At 46.3% G+C, this 17,923-nt stretch overlaps 1 protein-coding gene across 2 annotated transcripts in view; it reads left to right on the plus strand.

Annotated features, from left to right (window-relative positions):
* The first annotated feature begins 6,186 nt into the window (after positions 1–6,186).
* Positions 6,187–17,923, plus strand: part of SEC24C (SEC24 homolog C, COPII coat complex component) — a 77,578-nt gene continuing 65,841 nt past the window's right edge. Inside the window, exons 1-7 of one of the 2 annotated variants that reach the window (XM_040434862.1) lie at positions 6,187–6,340; positions 10,944–11,134; positions 12,764–12,853; positions 13,272–13,413; positions 13,819–13,994; positions 14,137–14,562; positions 17,561–17,712. In XM_040434862.1, the coding sequence (XP_040290796.1) occupies positions 10,972–11,134; positions 12,764–12,853; positions 13,272–13,413; positions 13,819–13,994; positions 14,137–14,562; positions 17,561–17,712 (1,149 nt within the window). In that variant the 5' untranslated portion in view covers positions 6,187–6,340; positions 10,944–10,971. The remainder of the gene's footprint in view (positions 6,341–10,943; positions 11,135–12,763; positions 12,854–13,271; positions 13,414–13,818; positions 13,995–14,136; positions 14,563–17,560; positions 17,713–17,923) is intronic. The other variant, XM_040434863.1, reaches the window with a different exon arrangement.

Genomic DNA, 17,923 nt, shown 5'->3' on the forward strand with positions numbered 1-17,923 from the left:
CTGAGAAAGCTGATGTATCGTTAGCCCAGATTTCCAGGGCGGCTACCTGGAGCTCCCCGCATACTTTTCTTAAACATTACAGATTACAGCTCCATTCTGATGCTTCCTTTGGAGAGAAAGTCCTTCAGGCTGTGCCCCCCCCCCTAGGTTCTACTTATAGTTTATCTCGCACAGGGTGCCGTCATGGGTGAGGGGAAAACAACATTGCTTACCGGTAATCGTTTTTCTCGATACCCATGACGGCACCCGATATTTCCCTCCCCAAGCAGATATATATATATATATATATATGTTGATGGCTTTTTGCCAGGTCTATATGACGTAATATAGATATATAAAAAAAATAATAAAAAAAAGAGGGTTTTTAACCCTTTGTCACTTCTCTCCGGAGAACAATTTATTTCTTCTACTGGTGTGGTGTGGAGGTGTGTCCTTTTTATCTTCTCAGGTTTCCTGTCCTGATGGGAGGTCCTGAGTCGCACAGGGTGCCGTCATGGGTATCGAGAAAAACGATTACCGGTAAGCAATGTTGTTTTCCTACACTTTAAGGGATGCTATCTTGGAGCATCTCAACGGAAATAAGCAAATAACGCCATATCAGCATGGCTTCGTGAGGGATCGGTCATGCCAAACTAATTTAATCAGTTTCTATGAGGAGGTAAGTTCTAGACTTGACAGCGGCGAATCAATGGATGTCGTATATCTGGACTTCTCCAAAGCATTTGACACTGTACCACATAAAAGGTAAGTATATAAAATGAGAATGCTCGGACTGGGAGAAAACGTCTGTAAGTGGGTAAGTAACTGGCTCAGTGATAGAAAACAGAGGGTGGTTATTAACAGTACACACTCAGATTGGGTTACTGTCACTAGTGGAGTACCTCAGGGGTCAGTATTGGGCCCTATTCTCTTCAATATATTTATTAATGATCTTGTAGAAGGCTTGCACAGTAAAATATCAATGTTCGCAGATGACACTAAACTGTGTAAAGTAATTAGCACTGAAGAGGACAATATACTGCTACAGAGCGATCTGGATAGATTGGAGGCTTGGGTAGATAAGTGGCAGATGAGGTTTAACACTGACAAATGTAAAGTAATGCACATGGGAAGGAATAATGCAAGTCACCCGTACATACTAAATGGTAAAACACTCGGTAACACTGACATGGAAAAGGACCTAGGAATTTTAATAAACAGCAAACTAAGCTGCAAAAACCAGTGTCAGGCAGCTGCTGCCAAGGCCAATAAGATAATGGGTTGCATCAAAAGGGGCATAGATGCCCGTGATAAGAACATAGTCCTACTACTTTACAAATCACTAGTCAGACCACACATGGAGTACCGTGTACAGTTCTGGGCTCCTGTGAACAAGGCAGACATAGCAGAGCTGGAGAGGGTCCAGAGGAGGGCAACTAAAGTAATAACTGGAATGGGGCAACTACAGTACCCAGAAAGATTATCAAAATTAAGGTTAGTCACTTTAGAAAAAAGACGACTGAGGGGAGATCTAATTAATATGTATAAATATATTAGGGGTCAGTACAGAGATATATCCCATCATCTATTTATCCCCAGGACTGTGACTGTGACGAGGGGACATCCTCTGCGTTTGGAGGAAAGAAGGTTTGTACACAAACATAGAAGAGGATTCTTTACGGTAAGAGCAGTGAGACTATGGAACTCTCTGCCTGAGGAGGTGGTGATGGTGAGTACAATAAAGGAATTCAAGAGGGGCCTGGATGTATTTCTGGAGTGTAATAATATTACAGGCTATAGCTACTAGAGAGGGGTCGTTGATCCAGGTAGTTATTCTGATTGCCTGATTGGAGTCGGGAAGGATTTTTTTATTCCCCTAAAGTGGGGAAAATTGGCTTCTACCTCATAGTTGTTGTTTTTTTGCCTTCCTCTGGATCAACTTACAGGATAAGAGGCCGAACTGGATGGACAAATGTCTTTTTTCAGCCTTATGTACTATGTTACACTGTGGTATATGGTTCTGCTGGGGCAGTATTGTGTGCTGCACTGTGGTATTTGGTTCTTTTGGGGCAGTATATTGTGCTGCACTGTGGTATTTGGTTCTTCTGGCGCAGTATTTTTTCCTACACTTTGGTATTTGGTTCTGCTGGGGCAGTATATTGTGCTGCACTGTGGTATTTGGTTCTGCTGGGGCAGTATATTGTGCTGCACTGTGGTATATGGTTCTGCTGGGGCAGTATTTTATGCTGCACTGTGGTATTTGGTTCTGCTGGGGCAGTATTTGATGCTGCACTGTGGTATATGGTTCTGCTGGGGCAGTATATTGTGCTGCACTGTGGTATTTGGTTCTTCTGGGGCAGTATATTGTGCTGCACTGTGGTATTTGGTTCTGCTGGGGCAGTATATTGTGCTGCACTGTTGTATTTGGTTTTGCTGGGGCAGTATATTGTGCTGCACTGTTGTATTTGGTTTTGCTGGGGCAGTATATTGTGCTGCACTGTGGTATTTGGTTCTGCTGGGGCAGTATTTATTCCTACACTTTGGTATTTGGCTCTGCTGGGGCAGTATTTTTTGCTGCACTGTGATATTTGGTTCTGCTGGGGCAGTATATTGTGCTGCACTGTGGTATATAATTCTTCTGGGGCAGTATATTGTGCTGCACTGTGGTATTTGGTTCTGCTGGGGCAGTATATTGTGCCGCACTGTGGTATTTGGTTCTGCTGGGGCAGTATATTGTGCTGCACTGTAGTGTGTGGTTCTGCTGGGGTAGTATATTGTGCTGCACTGCGGTATATGGTTCTGCCGGGGCAGTATATTGTGCTGCACTGTGGTATTTGGTTCTGCTGGAGCAGTATATTGTGCTACACTGTGGTATTTGGTTCTGCTGGGGCAGTATATTGTGCTGCACTGTGGTATTTGGTTCTGCTGGGGCAGTATATTGTGCTGCACTGTGGTATTTGGTTCTGCTGGGGCAGTATATTGTGCTGCACTGTGGTATATGGTTCTGCTGGGGCAGTATATTGTGCTGCACTGTGGTATATGGTTCTGCTGGGGCAGTATATTGTGCTGCACTGTAGTATATGGTTCTGCTGGGGCAGTATATTGTGCTGCACTGTGGTATATGGTTCTGCTGGGGCAGTATATTGTGCTGCGCTGTGGTATATGGTTCTGCTGGGGCAGTATATTGTGCTGCACTGTGGTATATGGTTCTGCTGGGGCAGTATATTGTGCTGCACTGTGGTATATGGTTCTGCTGGGGCAGTATATTGTGCTGCACTGTAGTGTGTGGTTCTGCTGGGGCAGTATATTGTGCTGCACTGTGGTAGCTGGTTCTGCTGGGGCAATATATTGTGCTGCACTGTGGTAGCTGGTTCTGCTGGGGCAGTATATTGTGCTGCACTGTGGTATATGGTTCTGCTGGGGCAGTATATTGTGCTGCACTGTAGTGTGTGGTTCTGCTGGGGCAGTATATTGTGCTGCACTGTGGTATATGGTTCGGCTAGGGCAGTAAATTGTGCTGCACTGTAGTGTGTGGTTCTGCTGGGGCAGTATATTGTGCTGCACTGTGGTATTTGGTTCTGCTGGGGCAGTATATTGTGCTGCACTGTAGTGTGTGGTTCTGCTGGAGCAGTATATTGTGCTGCACTGTAGTGTGTGGTTCTGCTGGGGCAGTATATTGTGCTGCACTGTGGTAGCTGGTTCTGCTGGGGCAGTATATTGTGCTGCACTGTGGTATATGGTTCTGCTGGGGCAGCATATTGTGCTGTGGTATTTGGTTCTGCTGGGGCAGTATATTGTGCTGCACTGTGGTAGCTGGTTCTGCTGGGGCAGTATATTGTGCTGCACTGTGGTAGCTGGTTCTGCTGGGGCAGTATATTGTGCTGCGCTGTGGTATATGGTTCTGCTGGGGCAGTATATTGTGCTGCACTGTGGTATATGGCTCTGCTGGGGCAGTATACTGTGCTGCACTGTGGTAGCTGGTTCTGCTGGGGCAGTATATTGTGCTGCACTGTAGTGTGTGGTTCTGCTGGGGCAGTATATTGTGCTGCACTGTGGTATTTGGTTCTGCTGGGGCAGTATATTGTGCTGTACTGTGGTATTTGGTTCTGCTGGGGCAGTATATTGTGCTGCACTGTGGTATTTGGTTCTGCTAGGGCAGTATATTGTGCTGCACTGTAGTGTGTGGTTCTGCTGGGGCAGTATATTGTGCTGCACTGTGGTATTTGGTTCTGCTGGGGCAGTATATTGTGCTGCACTGTAGTGTGTGGTTCTGCTGGGGCAGTATATTGTGCTGCACTGTGGTATATGGTTCTGCTAGGGCAGTATATTGTGCTGCACTGTAGTGTGTGGTTCTGCTGGGGCAGTATATTGTGCTGCACTGTAGTGTGTGGTTCTGCTGGGGCAGTATATTGTGCTGCACTGTGGTAGCTGGTTCTGCTGGGGCAGTATATTGTGCTGCACTGTGGTATATGGTTCTGCTGGGGCAGTATATTGTGCTGCACTGTAGTGTGTGGTTCTGCTGGGGCAGTATATTGTGCTGCACTGTAGTGTGTGGTTCTGCTGGGGCAGTATATTGTGCTGCACTGTGGTAGCTGGTTCTGCTGGGGCAGTATATTGTGCTGCACTGTGGTATATGGTTCTGCTGGGGCAGTATATTGTGCTGTGCTGTGGTATTTGGTTCTGCTGGGGCAGTATATTGTGCTGCACTGTGGTAGCTGGTTCTGCTGGGGCAGTATATTGTGCTGCACTGTGGTAGCTGGTTCTGCTGGGGCAGTATATTGTGCTGCGCTGTGGTATATGGTTCTGCTGGGGCAGTATATTGTGCTGCACTGTGGTATATGGCTCTGCTGGGGCAGTATATTGTGCTGCACTGTGGTAGCTGGTTCTGCTGGGGCAGTATATTGTGCTGCACTGTAATGTATGGTTCTGCTGGGGCAGTATATTGTGCTGCACTGGGGTATTTGGTTCTGCTGGGGCAGTATATTGTGCTGCACTGGGGTATTTGGTTCTGCTGGGGCAGTATATTGTACTGCACTGTGGTATTTGGTTCTGCTGGGGCAGTATATTGTGCTGTGCTGTGGTATATGGTTCTGTTGGGGCAGTATATTGTGCTGCACTGTGGTATCTGGTTCTGCTGGGGCAGTATATTGTGCACCACTGTGGTATTTGGTTCTGCTGGGGCAGTATATTGTGCTGCACTGTGGTATTTGGTTCTGCTGGGGCAGTATATTGTACTGCACTGTGGTATATGGTTCTGCTGGGGCAGTATATTGTGCTGCGCTGTGGTATCTGGTTCTGCTGGGGCAGTATATTGTACTGCACTGTGGTATCTGGTTCTGCTGGGGCAGTATATTGTGCTGCACTGTGGTAGCTGGTTCTGCTGGGGCAGTATATTGTGCTGCACTGTGGTATTTGGTTCTGCTGGGGCAGTATATTGTGCTGCACTGTGGTAGCTGGTTCTGCTGGGGCAGTATATTGTACTGCACTGTGGTATATGGTTCTGCTGGGGCAGTATATTGTGCTGCACTGTGGTATCTGGTTCTGCTTGGGCAGTATATTGTGCTGCACTGTGGTATATGGTTCTGCTGGGGCAGTATATTGTGCTGCACTGTGGTATCTGGTTCTGCTGGGGCAGTATATTGTGCTGCACTGTGGTACTTGGTTCTGCTGGGGCAGTATATTGTGCTGCACTGTGGTACTTGGTTCTGCTGGGGCAGTATATTGTGCTGCACTGTGGTATATGGTTCTGCTGGGGCAGTATATTGTGCTGCACTGTGGTATATGGTTCTGCTGGGGCAGTATATTGTGCTGCACTGTGGTACTTGGTTCTGCTGGGGCAGTATATTGTGCTGCACTGTGGTAGCTGGTTCTGTTGCAGCAGTATTCATATTGCCGCTCTATGGGATTGCTCATCCTGCCCATTACTCTAGGCCCCACCTCCTGTCAGTCTAGGGCCAGGAGTGAGACCCCCAGGAATCTGATCTATCCTTAGGATAAGTCAACAATATTTCACTCCTGGAAACTCCTTTAATTCAGCGGGAAGCCATGCTCCAAACCACACCCCTTTAAGCTGATATAAACCTGGCCAGTATTACCTGACGGGGAAGTTAGCAGTCCTAGTCAGTGACTAATACCGCTGTAGTGGCATTGCCAGTACTAAAGATGGCAGGCCTGGTTACGGCGCAGGCGCGTGGATTGCTTCTGCGCAGTGCACTTCCTGAGGCTGCTCTCCATGTCTGGGCGGAGTGTGGACGTGGCAAAGCCTGAGAAGCCCAGTTTTTACTTCACTTCCGGTAGGAACTGGAGACGACGCTTTCAGGTAGCGGACGGGAAGTGCGTGAAGGAGCCGGAACCGGAGGAGGTGAGTTGCTCTGCTAGGTTTTGGGGTCTGGGAAACAGAGAATTGGGGGCCCCTGACAGTGCAGGGAGCCTTGAGGCCAGCGTGTGCCATGTCAGTGCTGCTGTCCGGAGGCGGGCCCCTCACAGGCCTGCGGTGACAGGTGTTACTCCTCCTCTGTACCCAGCATGCCCGCTGGCGGCCCTGACCAGTGCAGCCCTCTAATGCCCCCTCTACTGCATAGTGGCTGAGATGAGGTTCTGCTTGTTGCTAGGTAACCAAACTTCTTCTGTCCCTGCCCAACACCCATAGCACCTGAAAGTAAGGAAGACCCCCAAGCTGTAATGGTGTCCCCACTATCACTGCTAATACGTCCCCCCATAACTTTGTATTGCATTGACCCTTATTTCTGTCTCTATAGAGACGGAGGATCCTGTCAAATAATGCGTCTTAGGGTGAAACAGGTCATTCTGCGGCTTGTACTGTAATGCAGGACGGGTGACCGTATTGATCGCCGTGCTGCTTTTCCAGAGCCGTTAGAAAGGGTTAATAATTTTTTTTTTTTATTATCGCTCTGTACTGTCCTGTAATTATTTCCTTTTCTGACGTTCTGGTCGGGAAATTATGAGCCAGTTTTAGTTCTGTACCATATTCACAGTCTGTGCTTGCTGTCGCTGAATTGAAATGTGTCTCTTTATATCCAGAGGCTAAATTGGACAGTATGAACAGTCAGTGTATAGACTGCCAATAGGGATAACAGAGGAACAGCACAATGCATGCACTAAAACGGCCATGTCAGGGGAGTGACAGGTCCTCTATAAAGAGCCTCTGTCAGCAGGATCAACCCTATTAAACCAGGCATATGGCTATATTTGACTTAGGGTACTTTCACACTAGCGTTAGAAGAATCCGGCAGGCAGTTCCGTTTCAAACCTATATATATATATTATAATTTTTTCCGGATGTGTTGGACGTATGCATTGAAAAACCGTATCCGTCTTTCCGGTATCATCTAGAATAATAGATCCGGTATTTAATGTTTTCAAAGCTAGAAAGAACTGCGCATGCGCAGACTGGAAAACCGAATCCGGCGATGCAGCAATTTCCGGAACACTTGGTACCGGATCCGGCATTAATGCATCTCTATTGAAGTGAATGCCGGATCCGGCAAGTAGTGTTCTGGGATTTTGGCCGGAAAAAATACTGGAGCAAGCTGCAGTATTTTGTTCCGTCAAGTACCGTACAAGGGATGGAACGGAAGACATCCTGATGCATACTGAACGGATTGCTTTCCATTCAGAATGCATTGGGACAAAACGGAAGCGTTTTTTTCCGGTATTGAGACCCTTTACCGGATTTCAATACCGGAAAAGAATAACTCTAGTGTGAAAGTACCCTTAGTTGGAGCACTGGGGGGCTGGCAGGAGCTCTTTGCCCCTCCCTTTTGATTGGGGGCTAATAGCCAGGTCTTCTTGTGCCTGTGATGATCTCCCACCAGATATGCACTTTCTGCATCATATAAAACACTGATACAGTCAGTCCAGGGGAGCGCGGTCGGCCTGCGAGGTCAGCGTCTGCTTTTTGTGGCCGATCACATTTATGTGAAAGAGCCCTCAGAGGCAGAACAACAAAAATCCCAGGGGTGCCAGATCTGTCCTATGTTTCCTTCACACTGTCCCTCATTTTTCCCAGAATCTGTGACATTGCCTCCAACACTGATGTGAAGAAAGCCTGATGGGTCCTGGCTTTAGTGTAGACGATCATGTCCGGGGGTCAGGGCTGGACCCGGACGTAAGCTCTCCTTTACCATGTATGAGAGGAGCTCTGGTGCTCCCCGTGCCTTGTGCTGCATCGTGAGCCGGTGACCCGGACGTAAGCTCTCCTTTACCATGTATGAGAGGAGCTCTGGTGCTCCCCGTGCCTTGTGCTGCATCGTGAGCCGGTGACCCGGACGTAAGCTCTCCTTTACCATGTATGAGAGGAGCTCTGGTGCTCCCCGTGCCTTGTGCTGCATCGTGAGCCGGTGACCCGGACGTAAGCTCTCCTTTACCATGTATGAGAGGAGCTCTGGTGCTCCCCGTGCCTTGTGCTGCATCGTGAGCCGGTGACCCGGACGTAAGCTCTCCTTTATCATGTATGAGAGGAGCTCTGGTGCTCCCCGTGCCTTGTGCTGCATCGTGAGCCGGTGACCCGGACGTAAGCTCTCCTTTATCATGTATGAGAGGAGCTCTGGTGCTCCCCGTGCCTTGTGCTGCATCGTGAGCCGGTGACCCGGACGTAAGCTCTCCTTTACCATGTATGAGAGGAGCTCTGGTGCTCCCCGTGCCTTGTGCTGCATCGTGAGCCGGTGACCCGGACGTAAGCTCTCCTTTACCATGTATGAGAGGAGCTCTGGTGCTCCCCGTGCCTTGTGCTGCATCGTGAGCCGGTGACCCGGACGTAAGCTCTCCTTTACCATGTATGAGAGGAGCTCTGGTGCTCCCCGTGCCTTGTGCTGCATCGTGAGCCGGTGACCCGGACGTAAGCTCTCCTTTACCATGTATGAGAGGAGCTCTGGTGCTCCCCGTGCCTTGTGCTGCATCGTGAGCCGGTGACCCGGACGTAAGCTCTCCTTTACCATGTATGAGAGGAGCTCTGGTGCTCCCCGTTCTGCATCGTGAGCCGGTGACGTAGCGGGCTTCACATAAGTATGCTAGGCAGAGATTCCTAGCAGGGGGCCCGGAGCTGTCGCTGGCACAATTGGGCAGTGTTTGGGCAGTTTTAGAGGCTGGTATCATTAGTACCCACCTCTAAAATCACCCAGAACAGTGCTATACACTGCCAGTTGGTGCCGGCACGGGCCCCTGCTATGTGGAGGTCTCCGCCTAGCCTACTCCATGTGATGCCCAGTACGTCACCGGCGCACAAACAGTGAGATGCAGTGCAAAGCAAGGAAATGCTCAGATGCTCCTCTCGTACATGGTAAAGGGGAGCTTTTTTCCAGACAACCCCTTTAACCACGGCGCCCCTGACCTGAACTTACTGTATGATAGTAATTTATGATACAACTGGTCTCTATCTGGCCGCAGGGCTGTTGTCCTCACATCATCATGTGCCCCCCGATCACATACAAGCGGTATTCTATATTACAATGATGCAGTCCGTCAGCTCGGGAGACCCGGCCCCCACATGGACCAGGTTTCCTGGGCCGATCAGGGTCCTCTGCCTGAGCCCTTAAGTCACTGTCATTTTGTTAAAGACTTGTCGCCACTCCACATGAAATTACTTTTCTCTATTATTACTACTGGAAGTCTGCCATTGGCAATACTGAGCAGTGTTACACTGTTCGGGAACATGTATTAACTGGTAACACCCAGCTGTACTTTCATTCATAAACTTATAGCAGGAATGGCAGATGTCATATATAAGCGATAATGCGGTCAGTGAGGAGCGTTATCTCTAATGGAGCAAAGGTAATTTAAGATGCTGAAGTGGGCCTAACTGTACTGAGTATTTAAAGGGGTTTTCCGGACTTTTATGCTGATGAGCTATCCTCTGGATGTGTCCGTATAAAATCCTTGGCGATCCCCTTTAATCTTCCAGATTGCTTAACCCGTCTAAAGTGGACAATCCAGATGTCACTTGTCCATATTTCTCATTGGGTCCTGTGGACATCAGTAGGGGGGTCCTCTGCTCAGGGCCTTCTTCAGATGGAGACGGGTGAGCCATTAAGAAGACCTGGCCTATCTATGTACTGCATTGATGGACAATCATCTAAATGTATCATCAAATCATTTGGCAAAGTCAGGTGTATGCCAGGGATCTTGTCAGCTGGAGTGAGGATCTCCGTTTCTATCAGTGTAAGGCCTCATTCATACATACGTGGATTTTCACAGACCACGGTCTGTGACAACCCGGCCTGCTGAGTGCACGAGCACACGGCGTCATTGGTTGCTATGACGCTGTGTGCCGCCGCTGCTGTACAGTAATACACACGGTCTGTGACAACCCGGCCTGCTGAGTGCACGAGCACACGGCGTCATTGGTTGCTATGACGCTGTGTGCCGCCGCTGCTGTACAGTAATACACACGGTCTGTGACAACCCGGCCTGCTGAGTGCACGAGCACACGGCGTCATTGGTTGCTATGACGCTGTGTGTCGCCGCTGCTGTACAGTAATACACACGGTCTGTGACAACCCGGCCTGCTGAGTGCACGAGCACACGGCGTCATTGGTTGCTATGACGCTGTGTGTCGCCGCTGCTGTACAGTAATACACACGGTCTGTGACAACCCGGCCTGCTGAGTGCACGAGCACACGGCGTCATTGGTTGCTATGACGCTGTGTGTCGCCGCTGCTGTACAGTAATACACACGGTCTGTGACAACCCGGCCTGCTGAGTGCACGAGCACACGGCGTCATTGGTTGCTATGACGCTGTGTGTCGCCGCTGCTGTACAGTAATACACACGGTCTGTGACAACCCGGCCTGCTGAGTGCACGAAGCGCACGGCGTCATAGCAACTAATGACCTCGTGCACTCAGCAGGACAGCAGGCTGAATGAGGCCTAATACTGAAGCTCCATATTGTCAGTGAATGTGACCATGCTGTCTGTTGCTTATCAGCTTTCTGTCTTTGTGTCTGCAGGGAGAACCAGTCTGGGCATGTACACAAGATGAACGTAAACCAGCCACCTCATTTAGCTACACCTTATATGCAGCCCCTTCCCCAAGGATACCAACAGCCAGGCTACGGGGGGCAGCCAATGCCGGGTGGGCCGCATTATCCTGGGTATAATGGGCCTGTACAATCTTACCCACAACATGTACCAGCACAAGGTATTCGTGATGATAAAAGCTCTTCTTTTACACCATTTTTTAATGTATTTTTTATTTTTTTTTGCATTCTACTTTCCTCTCCTGTCCCAAACATGGCAGAAAATGGCTGTGAGTCCCGCTCAGCTAAACCTTGGCTGAGGTGTGTCATTGCTGCCGCCAGTGTCTGATCGGCATTCACAGCAATTTCCTGCTGGGTCGGGACATGAGCGCAGCAGAGAACCTGCACCATTGGAACAGCAGCGGTGGGGGATCGGTGAGGTGAGTAAAAGCAGGTTGTTTTTTTTAAATCCCATTGAAATACATTTTTAAGGAATTTTTGGCATTTTAAAGGTGTATGGTCCCCCCTCTGAATACTTTCATTGGTGCTCCCAAACAATTGTCAAGTACAGCCCATCGCATAGTCAACATCTTTGTTTCCCGTCCGCAATGCCAGAGGATTTGCTTAATTTATGACGAGGCGTGCTCCTCGTCCTAAATTATATATTCAGTTTATTATTGCCTCACTGGCAGTTAAATACCCTTCTTGCCCCAGATACCGATGATTTAAACTTAACTTTTAATTGCTTATCATATAAAACAAAAAATAGCTAAATTGCATATTTATAGTACAGAGTTTGAGCTTTTCCTCAGTTATGACTAGAAAGCGCTTCTTTAGTATTCCATATTGTACAGCAGGAGAAGGTTTAAGGGGTGTGCACCCCCCTACCTTTGGTGAGTTACTGTCACTGATCCTACAGTTTCCTACGAAGCGCTGTCTTCTAAAACTTAGATCCTGCCCCCAACATACTAGGTATCTGGCTTCAACAGTTGTTGTTGTTTTTTTTTTGTTTTGTTTTATATGATAAGCAATTAAATCTTAAGTTTTAATCATTAGTATCTGGGACAGGAAGGTTATTTAACTGCCAGTGAGGCAATAATAAATTGAAAATATACAAGTATTACCCAGCCCCAGATAGGTTCAATTGATCCAGTAATCCCAATCGTCATGAATTAGGTGCACCTCTGGTACTCAGTGCATCTGTATTAAAAAGTACTCTAGCCCCTGACTGTATTAGTTTTAATCCTCTTTTACACCTGTTTTCAAGTGTAAATTTACTGGAGCAGCAAGTCTTTGTCCTCACCATTCTTGTGCTGATGGTGGCACAAACACGCCCGCGCAACAAAATATTGTGTGTGTGTGTATATATATATATATATATATATATATATATATATATATATATATATATATATTAAAATGAAAGAGGATATCTGAGATGTGCGCAATCACATGCCATACATTGGTCACATGATCCTAGTCTGGGGTTAAAACCTGCGGCACATGCAGGAATCTGAATGTCTTGTTTGCCCTGTGGCAAGAGAATCGGACTCGCCTCTGCGCTGCAAGTTCTAATCCCAGGCTAGGATCACATGATCCTGGAAATGACCGCTGCATAGGATCGCGGTGCATCTTGGATAACCCCTTTAAGATTAGTAGTTGGACAGTTATGCTCTCATTTACTGTTCTGTGTATGTGTGATGTCCACAGCATAGGCATTAAGTGAAGGGAATATATAAGCCGTGGTCTTTATGCTCGGCAATCCTTGTTTCTTTTCCTTACTCATCTTACACTCCTGTTTATATTCCTAGGTTTCTCTTCTAGTTCGGGATTCCCCCACAAAGGGTCTCCTGATTCTTTCACCTCTGGCACTTCTTCTCCTATTACATCTCACTATATCGGTAAATTTCTTTTATTACTTACCTGTCAAGAAAGGGATTTTTAGCACCGCCAAGGTCATATGCAGTGTTGAGCGAACTTGTGTTTTAAGTTTGGCGTCTAAAGTTCGGGTTATCGAAGAATTGCAATATGGATTCTAAATTCCGTTATGGTCCGTGGTAGCGGAATCCATAACGCGATTCTTGATAACCCAAACTTAAAACACAAGTTCGCTCAACACTAGTCATATGTGATGCTTTGCTGTTTGACCATCTTCTAAATCCTGTAAACAATTCAGAGAGTTGATGCCAACTCTTTTATTGTATTATGTAGTTAACTTGGGGTTAATTGGTGATGTCTAAAGGGAGCTGTAATTGTCTGTTGCTTCATGTAGGACTCATTGTGACTTACACTTGTGCCTGTTTATTTTCTCCTCTCCAGGTCCTGTGAGATCTCCACCGACATCGGGTGCCCCAGCTGCATCAGGAATGTCTCCTCCTTCAGAGCAGATGCAGTACAACCAGTATGGTGGCCAGGGTGACATGCAGAATGGGCCAGCGTCATTAGGCAATCAAATGCAGAGGTGTGCTATCAGCATTTACTACCTGTATACTTTAGTGCATTGGTAAATCATTCTGCATGATGATTCACACAGTCAGTGATTTCCATCAGTGAGCTGCTCTAAACACAGATCTTTCCCTTATGTCTGTGTCGGCTCCAGTCTTGGATTTGGCTCACAATCGCTGTAAATGCTGCCTGTAGCAGTGGTGGTCTACCGACCTCATTATGAGGTCCATTACATATACATTAAAGTGGATTTCTGATTTTAGAATATTGAAGGACCTATGGGAGTATTGATTGCCATCTGACTCTTGGCTCTCCCACCCTCTTCATTGGTTACTTGGGTCTATATATATATATATATATATATATATATATATATATATATATATATGTGTTAATTTTTCCTTTTTATTTCCTACTTCAGACAACCTGTGTCTCAACCATATATTCAAACGGGAACTCTTCCACAAGCAACTCATTTTCAGCAATACCCTCCAACCTCAACCAGTACACAGCAATTAACTAGTCAGATGATGGGCATGCATATTGGTGGTGTGCCTGCACCTGCCACATCTGCTCCACCAACGACAATTAGCTTTGGTAAGAAGCTTTAGAATTATGCTTTCTTTTTTAATAAAGATTGTTTTACATGTACTCTTCACAATTTTATAAACGCATTAGAAACCCTCATGTCTCCTTGGAGTTTTTGCATGTTCCTTATTCGGTGATCTTTTTGCCATAGGTTCACAGAGTTCTCTTCCACCATCCTCTGGAAGTTTTCCTGCCTCAGGGTCAGGTGCTTACAACCTATATTCTAATCAAGGTCCTGCTGCTATGAATTTGTCCCAAGGAATGCCTCCCACAAGTTTACCGCAACCCCAGCCACCTCCAAACCAACAATTTCCTGGACCCCATCCTCCACAGCGCCTTCCTACTCCACAAGGTTTTCCTTCTCAACCAGCTGCACCAGTCTCTCACTATCCCCCACCAATTTCAGGAGGTCCTCCACCTCCAGGACAGCCACCATCTGGACCACCTTTATCTCAAACGAACAATATATCACAAACTCAAAACCAGCCAGCTGTTCCTGGTATGATGCCGGGTCCTCAAGGTCCCCATCCTTCAATGCCACCACCTGGACAAGGAGGATTTCCTCTTCAGCAGAACGGTGAGCACATTGCCTACAAATGACTATTCCTGTTGCTGGGTAATGACCTTCAAACTGCTGATATGTACGTGAGATCACTGCAGGTTCCAATGGTTTCTTTTCATGCCTCTCTTTTTAGTGAGGGAAAACGTGGAAAAAAGCAGAATTCACAGATAATGCTGGGGATAAACTATATATAAACTAAATTATATTGGGACCCCTTTGTGTTAAAACCTGATGAGATTCGCATTTAGTATTTCTATTAGGTGCTAGAGATCTACAAATTGAAAGGAAGGTTCAGTTAAAAGGGGTATTTACAGCTGGGACATTTATGGTATATCCACAGGATATACCATAAATGTCCGATAGGTGTGGGAACGGGTGACGGCATGTGACACAAAATGGCAAAATACAACTAAGTCCCTCAAGCAAATGCTTCATCATTAAAGGGGTTGTCTGAAATGATTAAAAATCTCAGACAAGCCCTGTAATAGCCTAAAATGAAAATACATTTTATATTTCTTCCACTGCTTGTTTACAGACTGGTGCTATTGCAGGACCTGTCTTGAGATTTTTAATTATTTCGGACAAGACCTTTTAAGGCCTAAAATATCTGGTCACTAAGGGGTTACCTATTTCAGTGTTTTAGGATTCTCTGCTGGTTTTGAACAAAAAGGGGGTCATTTATTACTGGCGCTACACCAGTTTTTGGCATAAATAAAGTTACAAGACCCCCTTTTTCACGGTGCTCACCACTTTAGGAGTTAAGGGGGCCGGCCCAGGGCCGTGAAATCTGGTCTGATACATTTACCAACTTCCGCGCCGTTTTAGTTGAGTGAAAACTACTGCAGTCATGAGTTGGAGTAGTTTTTACCTGCCTGAGCCTCGTCATAAATTGGAAACTTTCTCCTATAGTGCAGAGGGGAAAGGGGGGTACAAAGACTGGCGAAAAACGGCTGTTTTTCTAAATGACCCCAAAGATTAAATTCAACTGCCCTGTGTGACCTTGACTTTAGTTGATTCTTAAAGAGGACCTTTCATGTGATTTATATTTTTATTAAGGGAGATATAATCCTATACTTGTGGTGGCTGATGCTGCCACCCTGCTTGATTTTAAAAAAAAAAATATTCCTCCTACGCCACGCCGTACTCTGTCGGATTGCTCCTGCTCAGTATGCTAATACTGAGCATCGGAACAGGGAGCGGGAGACGCCAGGGTTCTCAATGAGCGTCTCCTTCTCCCTGGCTGTAGCGCTGTCCATCACAGCGGGCAAAATCCGGCGGGGCGTAGGAGGCATATTCAAAAAAAAAATCAAGCAGGGTGGCAGCATCAGCCACCGCAAGTACAGGTATATATCTCCCTTAATAAAAAAAATAACATGAAAGGTCCTCTTTAAGAATCAACTAAAGTCAGGGTCACACAGGGCAGTTGAATTTAATCTTTGGGGGTCATATACCGCAAATACAGGTATATATCTCCCTTAATAAAATCGCATGCAAGGTCCTCTTTAAGCAAGGTTTATGCCTGGATTTTAATTTTATTAGGGTAGTTTCACACTACTTAAAAAAAAAATTAAAATAATTTTGAGATAGAAACCAAATTTCCTCACTTTAGGAAAAAAAAATATCTTCCCTAAGTGTTAGAAGAAAAAAAAAAAAAGCTTTTTGGGACTTTTTGTGAAGGCCTTAATTCACATATCAATGATTGTGAGCCAAAACCAGGAATGGAGCCTGCACTGAACCGATGCAAATCTTTCAATTATTCCTCTGGATCAACCTGCAGGATAAAAGGCTGAACTGGATGGACAGATGTCTTTTTCAGCCTTATAAATTATGTTACTATGTATTCACAAACCGTATTTTTGGTCCGCATCCGATCCACATGTTTTTGAGGATTGAATGTAGCACCATTCATTTCAATAAGGGCTCATGCACACGACAGTATTTTGCATTGTATTTGCGGTACATATACTGAACCATTCATTTAAAAACTGAAGTGTCTCCGTGTGCATTCCGTTTCAGTATTTCCGTACCGTGAAAAGATAGAACAGGTCTTATTCTTGTCCGCAAATCACGGTGCTTGGCTCCATTCAAGTCAATGGGTCTGCAAAAAAACGGAACACATACAGAAATGCATCCGTATGTCTTCCGTATCCGTTCCGTTTTTGCTGAACCATCTATTGAAAATGTTATGCCCTGCCCAATTTTTTCTATGTAATTACTGTATATGGCATACGGAACAACGTATCCGTAAAAAAACAGACCGCAAAACACTGAAAAAGCCATACTGTGGTGTGCATGAGCCCTAAGGGTCCATTCACACATCCGTGTGTGTTTTGCGGATCTGCAAAACACGGACAGCGGCAATGTGCTTTCCGCATTTTGCGGACCGCACATTGCCGGCACTAAGAGAATATGCCTATTCTTGTCCGTTAGTGCGGACAAGAATAGGACATGTTCTATTTTTTTCAGGATCGTAAGTGCGGGTCCGCACCCATAGAAATGTATGGGTCCGCAATTCCGTTCCGCAAAATGCGGAATGGACCCCAAGTCTGCAAAAAATGCAGACAGTACACCATTCTGCAGTCCCGCAAAAAAAAAAAAAAAAGGTTAGTGTGCGTGCCCAGGAGCCTTCCTGTTCACCTCCTGTTGAGGAGCAGGTGGCTGGGCTCTACTGTGCATGCCCTACAATTGTGAACCCAGCCGAGCTCAACAGAAGAAAAATCAGCGTGGCCACTGCTAAAGGACTGCAGCAGTGGCCATAAAGTCGCATGAAGACCTGGGCATGAATAGAAGGAATATATCCAAAATGGTGAATAATAGGAAAATGAATGTATTTATGTATAATCCTAACCTGGACACTGAAATGTGATTATTAAGATGAGAATACACCTTAAATTTGATATTGGATTGTTTCCTTAGCGTATAAATAAGAGCGACCAAACATCTTTAGGCTTCCTCAATTTGAGGTGCTAAACATAATGACATCATGTTACTACAGTGTTATGTTTATTTCTAGGTTCCTTCGGGCCTGTTAGGGGCCCACAGCCTGGATATCCTACAGCCTATCCTCGTGCTCCCAATTATGGCAACCAGCCCGGACCACAGGGCCCCCCTGCCCCACCTCCTCCTGCACAAAAGAGGTTGGATCCAGACTCCATCCCCAGCCCTGTAAGTGGGTTTCTTTTCCTTATCATTGAAATAGTTTGTTTGAGTCATTTCCTTCCTAGGGGGAAAAAACAAACAGGAATTTAATTTTTTGTTTCGAAATGCCTCCATTTTGCCCTCCATCAGACATTCTGTGGTTTTAGGTGCTATAATTGAAGTAGATGCACTTTTAACTTCAAGATCCTTCTGAAAACTGTCACAAGTAATTAGAGTT

This window comes from Bufo bufo, chromosome 6 (assembly GCF_905171765.1).
Source record: "Bufo bufo chromosome 6, aBufBuf1.1, whole genome shotgun sequence".
Lineage (NCBI taxonomy): Eukaryota > Metazoa > Chordata > Amphibia > Anura > Bufonidae > Bufo > Bufo bufo.